Source organism: Electrophorus electricus, chromosome 3 (assembly GCF_013358815.1).
Source record: "Electrophorus electricus isolate fEleEle1 chromosome 3, fEleEle1.pri, whole genome shotgun sequence".
Classification (NCBI taxonomy): domain Eukaryota; kingdom Metazoa; phylum Chordata; class Actinopteri; order Gymnotiformes; family Gymnotidae; genus Electrophorus; species Electrophorus electricus.
Genome location: NC_049537.1, coordinates 10,084,235 through 10,091,219, shown reverse-complemented (window position 1 = coordinate 10,091,219; position 6,985 = coordinate 10,084,235). Strand labels below are relative to the sequence as shown.

The window sequence follows — 6,985 nt, the reverse complement described above, 5'->3', positions numbered from 1 at the left end:
GCCTTCAGTACCGCTCCGCAGCCGCTCATACGGCTGTGCTGTTCAATATTGACCACTGCCACTGGAGGGCATTAAGAGTCAAGAACTGACGATAGAATTTTAATATCAGAATAAGTTATATTGGACAAAAGTGCAGAACATACAGTGAATTTGTCAATAGTCCCTACACTACGTGAAATACAGTTAAAATGCTTATGCCTATGTAAAACAATAAGACAATCTAAAGCTATCTACTTCAAGGCATATCTACACTAATATGCTAAATAATGTGTAACACCCAGTCCTGTATTTTTTGTGGAATAACAGTACTTCCCATCACCATTCCAGCCACTGTTTAAATGCTGTGTAAACACCAGGCTCATTTAACTAAATCCAAGCCCTGTTGCATTAGTTTTAACTGAATTCTCATACTTTATTCAAAAACAGAGGATCTTATGCAGGGAGCAGAACCCAGAAAATTATAGCTCACCTTTTGGCTGATATTCATTTTCTTATCATTTGGCAAAACGATAGAGACATAACCACAAATATGGAATAGATGTAGATGTCACTGTCATATTTCACAAAGGTGGAGTAATCAGGATGATCTTTACAGCACCCAATGCCTGTGAAAAGCATCTCGCATCAAAAAAGACTCTTCTCACCCTTCCTATCACCTGTTTGCCCCTCTGGCCTCAGGAAAGCACTACAGATCCATCAAAGCATGCACTACACGAATAGTGAACAGTTTCTACCCAAAGGCTATCACCACACTGACCTTGGCACTGAAAGAACCAAATTTTAAAAACAACTGAACTCCATAAAGAACTGAACTCTACACACTGAACTCTACACACTGTACTAAGATCTGTACTAAAGCACCTTATCCTTATAGTGAACACAGATACTGTGCAATAATTATTTCTACAATAGCTACCTTTGTGCAATATACAACATATCCTGTGGAATTACTGTTCAATTTCACTAAAAAATGTTTTACAATATTTATATTATTATCATTAAAAAAACATTTTTACAAATTTGGCTACAGGTTGTAGATGTAGACTGGGCTTTTTTGGTATCTCCATCTTTGATCTCTTTGATGTAATGAGGGACTGAGTAGGATACCGTTCTGCTATGCTGAGCACCCAGTCCTGTGCTTATTGTGGAATAGCAGACCTTCCTATTACTGGCATGGCCACTGTTTAAACGCTGTGTAAACACTCTTCTTCTAATACTTTAAACAGGCTACAGCAAACTCTTTTCAGTGATATCTGATAGGCCTAACATTATTTAATGTGTGTAAACCTCTAACTAGAAAATGTGACCCATTCAAACATCAGGTAAATTGTCACAGAAAAACCTTTCTTTCTTTCTTTCTCTCTCTCTCTCTCTCTCTCTCTCTCTCTCTCTCTCTCTCTCTCTCTCTCTCTCTCTCTCTCTCTCTCTCCTCTTTCTGCTTATTCCTATATTCTCACTGAATACAATCCTAATAAGCACACACAGTATCAAATGTATTGGCTACAGTAAAAGCTACAAAGTTGAAAAAACGTAACATGGAACAATTGTGAAACAAGTGCATTCAGAAGACAAGCAAGGTATTCAAGTAGGAGCAGAGGACAGAGAACAGAGGACTGGATCAATAACTGAAACATGGTTCAGTAAAATCATGATTGGGAGAATTCACATTCAGAATACTTGGTCATTGTCTTGCTGCCTATTTAAGGAGTGTTTAACCACTTTTGGGGACAGCAGTGTGCTTCAGTAATATTAACTAATAACTATTAGTATCTTCTTAGCATCTCCCATGTCCCCACCCTCCCACACCACACACATAGAAGAAAGAGAGAGACACACACACACAAAAGCCTGACTTTTTTTTCTAAATAAGGCCAGCCTTATCTATGTTTCTGTCAATAAGGCCCCATTCCTGCTTATCCCATTCTGTGGTGTACAGATAGAGGCGCAAGCCACAGCCTGCGCATTCTTTTCCCTTATATGGCTAAATCCCTATGTTAGGCCAGCCCCATTTGGGAAAACCGGGGCCCCTGATTGGTCGAAGGCAAATGGGAGGGGTGCAATACTAAACTGATGGTTTAAACAAACTTTTGTAGAGAGTGCGTGCCTGCTTCCCTCCCTCTGCACCACAGACATCTCTCAAAGCCTAGTGGGAAAATCACCTGAAGACAAGGTGAGTAGTGCTTTCCTACCTTGTTATGGCATTTACATGTGTGTTATTTAGCAGAGATGGTCTGTAGTATGCAAAGCACTCCACTGTCGTTGCCATTGGCTGTGATGGATAAAGCTTGCTGACGTGTGTTCAGTTATGTAGTTCCAGAGAAATCTAGTTCATGGTCAGTTCCATTTAGAAGAGTTCGGAGCAGAGGGTGAGCACAGCTGAACTTGGGTGTGTGGGAGAGATGGACAGTTATGGTTTTGGCTCCCTTAGAGCAGATTACAGGCAAGAATTTCTCCAGCTCTCTGACCTGTTCTGACTGCCCTCAGTACATGCTGTCCATATAACGGATTAGTTGCGATACCAGCCTGTGTGTGTGGCATTGTGGGGCCAGTGGAGGCCGGGCATGTTCCATCATTTGCTCGTGGTCTCTCACCGCTGCTTGCAGCAGTTCTCCTCACCTGGATGACGCATAAAGTGAGAAGCGCTTTCACTTCTGTGAACTGCAGGGCCCAAAAAGCTGCTCTGAAGGAGACTTTTAACAAATCTGACAGATTCCTTTTTCCTTCTGGAAAAGTGTGTGTTTTTTTCTTCTGTTATTGACTTCAGCCAGTGTGTAGCCTAATGTTTGTTGTCCCCAGAATTAGCTGGGTTCAAAGTTCAAAAGGCCTGAAGTGAAGATGGGAGTCATTTCTCAAAAACATTGATTTATTAAAAAATAGTTTAATGAAAAGAAACGCATCTCAAAATCAAAAGTCATTAGGGAAATAATCATAACAGACAATACTAAATTATGACTAACCAAGTTATCATCTTTGTCTATATAGAACTTTCCCCCTGTACCTCTACGTTATTTCTTTGCTTCCTCAATCAAGGTGATTACTATTACCTTTTTACATGAGAGCCAAATGCAATGTTCAGTTCTCTGAAGTAAAAGGCAATTGTGGAAGCTCTTGGTAAGATTAATTTCTCCCACCAACATGATTCCTGTAGCATTAGAACCCTGGGAAACGGTATTGGAAAAAGAATGTGCAATGCTGAGGGATTTTTATTTTGAATGTTTGTGTCTGCTTTTAAACCAGATAGTAACCGAGCCAGACAGACCCTTGTTTGTAGCTACCTGAGTTTGTAGGAGAGCTGGCAATTTAGCCTTGTGCTATGCCGTGAACTGGAATGAGTTGCCAGTGCAAGCAAAATTAATGACAGAAAATAATCCAAAGAAAGTGAAGCAGGGCACTAACCCAGTGGGGAGTAAGTCTATCTTTAACAGAGCAGAGAGCAAGATTTCAACCGCAGCCCTTCTGAAGTGGTGGTCTGAAAATCATTGTAGCTGCTTTATTTACCCCACTGGAAGAGGCGCACGTCAGTCAACCAAAGGAAAAAAATGTTCATGCTGAATAAGGTTCGTGGAGACCTGGCCTTTCTAAGCATTTGCTTATTTTATATAGCAGGTGATACTGAGATAAGAAGCCTTTATTAAGTCTTTAGTGGATGTTTGGAAAAGAAAATGAATGATTGCTGCCTGACTGCTGAAGTGGCCGTACCAAAAGCTCGCGTAAGATTGGACATGAATGTTCCTTGTGTTTGTGGTCAGCGTCGCTCCCTCCTTCACCGGTGTCTCGGTTCATAAAAAGCATACTGCTCGCTAACAGGACGTCCTTAAATGCCTTTGAAGTTACAATATGTGACACAAATAGCTGTTGTTACATGCACTCATCACATTTGATGGACATGACCTCACTTTCTCTTTGCTAGTGTGTTAGTCCCTGCATTATGCATTACCCATTCCCATCCACAGCACATGGCCTTCTCATACATTATGAGTCATAGCTGGTTTCCACTGTCAGGCACGGATCTCTCTCCCTTTATTGAAATAGGCACATGTGTGAGAGAAGCGGAGAAACCGTATTATAGTGAAAGCTTGGAGTGGGTTGCATCCCCATGTTTGCAGACACTTGCTTGTTGTCTGTGGATATTGTCACAGTAGCTGTGGGCAGACAGGGCATGTTTTTTTGTTTTTGTTGTTGTATTGACATTGTAAAGGATTATTTTAGGCAGGGACTGGACTGAACTGAACTGGGACTGGACTGAAACATGACTCCTGGGCAGGAATTCACACAGGAAACAAAGTCCTGGAATATAAAAGAGAGAATGAATGCAAAGGAATGTTGTTCATAGAATAGCGGTTTATCTGTGGATATGGGGTACTTAATGAGTCATTATGTACATAATGTACATTTGGTGTGGGCTGTGTTGAACTGTGAACAGACACATTATTGACCATGCATCCTTCCTGTATGGGCATATGTAAGCTAACGCCCAAATGGAGCGGGACACACACACACACAGAGCCAATGGCAATACTTTTTTTTTTTCAAATAACAAAACAGTCCACTGCAATCTATCATACAAAAAGCTAGGGTTTTAAAAAATGTTATTTCTTTACAAACAAGAGAGACAAAGTGCCTCTCTGCTTACCTGTATGCGCGCACATACACACACACATACACACACACACACACACACACACACACACACACACACACACAGTCTTCCACAGCAGGTGCTGTCTAGCTGCATGGTTGAGGCAGTAACAGGCATTTTACTGATGCCACTGTAATCTGCACATGACTGCACTGGCTTCAGGTCATGGCTACATGAGTAGCGGTGATATCACCTAAAAATTCCCAGAAGGATTGGTGTTGTGGTTTGGAACAGAGACAGCATTCCACGGCATGCCCCATAGTCCGTTTCCTCTTTCACCATCCCACCAGTCACAGGCTGAAGCCCGTGCCGTGGACAACAGTAGGTTACCTAACAAAAAGCTGTACTTGCTTTTAAGCGCTGGTATCTACGTGTGGAATCAAATTTATTAAAGTCAGTTGGAGCGCTGGGATTGGACCTTACGTGGTTGGCTGCTACAGCATTCCTGTTTCTCTCTCCCAGGTCCAGCCAGGCGTCACCATGTCCAGCAAGCGAGCCAAGGGGAAAACCACCAAGAAGAGGCCCCAGAGAGCCACCTCAAACGTGTTTGCCATGTTCGACCAGTCACAGATCCAGGAATTCAAGGAGGCTTTCAACATGATCGACCAGAATAGGGATGGATTCATTGACAAGGAGGATCTGCATGACATGTTGGCCTCCTTGGGTAAGTCGGTAACGTCGTGCCTGGAATTGTACTACATGGATGCATGTGGTATGGAAGAGCCTGTGGGATTTTCTGACCTCATCTCTCATTTCAAGCTTGCTTCTAACAGACTGACTGTATTGATAGTTGCTCTCATAAAGGACTAGCCGGACAGCTGCTACCAGAAGCCGTGTCCATACGTTTCTGCCCGATTAATGATTTATGACCCCTGTTTTGATCTCATGTGTTTGCCCTCACCTGTGTGCAGGTAAAAACCCATCAGATGATTACTTAGAGGGTATGATGAGCGAGGCCCCTGGTCCCATCAACTTCACCATGTTCCTCACCATGTTCGGCGAGCGGCTGAACGGAACCGACCCTGAGGACGTGATCAGGAACGCCTTCGCCTGCTTCGACGAGGAGGGTTCCGGTGAGCTAAACCTGACGATCAGCTTCAGGCACAAAGCGTCACCTCCACGGATGTGACGGACGATGGCAATCTGGCCTCTGGTTTGGAGAGGTGTTGTCCAACATAACCTTTATTTAGAAGGGTTTACTCATGCTGCCATTTAAGAGAGCAGGGTCATTATGCTGAGTGCTTTCCACAGGAAGGATGAGAAGGAAGGTGCACAGGGCACCTTCCCCAGCCTGGCTAAAGCTCTCCCTCCTCCCACGCAGGCGTCATTCATGAGGATCACCTGCGGGAGCTGCTGACCACTATGGGGGATCGCTTTACTGACGAAGAGGTGGATGAGCTCTTCAGGGAGGCTCCTATCGACAAGAAAGGGAACTTCAACTACGCCGAGTTCACTCGTATCCTCAAACACGGGGCCAAGGACAAGGATGATATCTAAGCCCTTAGTCTCAGGGTTGGCTGCAGAATAGTGTGTATATAAGCAGGAAGGGGACAAATGAAGAATTATTGTCATCATCCACCCTGATAATGATAAAATAAGTACAAATAAGACATTAATTTAGATTCAGTTGTTACAAGGGCATGTGTGTGTCTAAATATTCTTGTCTGTTAAAAGAATTCTGTAATCCATAGGCTTGTTTTTCTGTATGGACACTACATTTCTATGGAGTTATTTGCAAAATAATTAAAGAATTTATATATCATAAAGAAGTAATGTCAGCAAAATACAAAACCCTTGTTACATTTAACACTGTCCAGTGAGAATTCATTTATAAGAAATATGAGATTGACTGGGGTACTTTTGCAGCTCAGAGGAAAATGTAACCTCATTTTTATGTTGAGAAGAAACTGTAGTTGGGTGTGATGACCAAAACCAGTGAGGTCAGCTCCGTCCTCCCCTGGTGACTGCAGCCTGAATGAATCATTTTTTAAAAGGATTCCAGTGGCCTGAGGCAAGTGTGCGCATGCAAAGAACTGTGTCATGAAATGAAGACTACCAAATCAGCAAAAGTTTTGAAACATAAATTTGGAGTCCATAAGAAACCTTTGATGCCTTCAGGCTGCGAATACATAAGCATGTATGTCGACCTGTGTGAAACTTCAAAATGCTTGAATGGAAGATATCAAAAGTTACTTTTCATATTTTAAAACTGAAGGGAAATGAATGCCTCATTGTATTTCATTTGGCACATATCTCGTTGTTACAGACCTGGCTGTGAAAACTCACTTCTATTAAAATTAATAACCCTGTTTAAAAGGAACGGATACCATATATGTCCAATTTTGT

General features: G+C 42.4%; 1 protein-coding gene across 1 annotated transcript; it reads left to right on the top strand.

Annotated features, from left to right (window-relative positions):
- Nucleotides 1-2,063: 2,063 nt before the first annotated feature.
- myl9b (myosin, light chain 9b, regulatory) lies at nt 2,064-6,968 on the top strand. The gene is made up of 4 exons (XM_026997621.2): nt 2,064-2,170; nt 5,102-5,303; nt 5,551-5,712; nt 5,961-6,968. The coding sequence occupies exons 2-4, from the start codon at nt 5,120-5,122 to the stop codon at nt 6,134-6,136; spliced, it is 522 nt and encodes a 173-aa protein (XP_026853422.1). The 5' UTR covers nt 2,064-2,170; nt 5,102-5,119; the 3' UTR covers nt 6,137-6,968.
- The last annotated feature ends 17 nt before the right edge of the window (nt 6,969-6,985 follow it).

Coding starts and splice junctions, on each gene's coding strand:
- myl9b (XM_026997621.2), top strand. CDS start 5,120: ATGTCCAGCAAGCGAGCCAAGGGGAAAACCACCAAGAAGAGGCCCCAG. Junction 5,304..5,550: donor TGACATGTTGGCCTCCTTGG/GTAAGTCGGTAA, acceptor ACCTGTGTGCAG/GTAAAAACCCATCAGATGAT. Junction 5,713..5,960: donor CTTCGACGAGGAGGGTTCCG/GTGAGCTAAACC, acceptor CCTCCCACGCAG/GCGTCATTCATGAGGATCAC.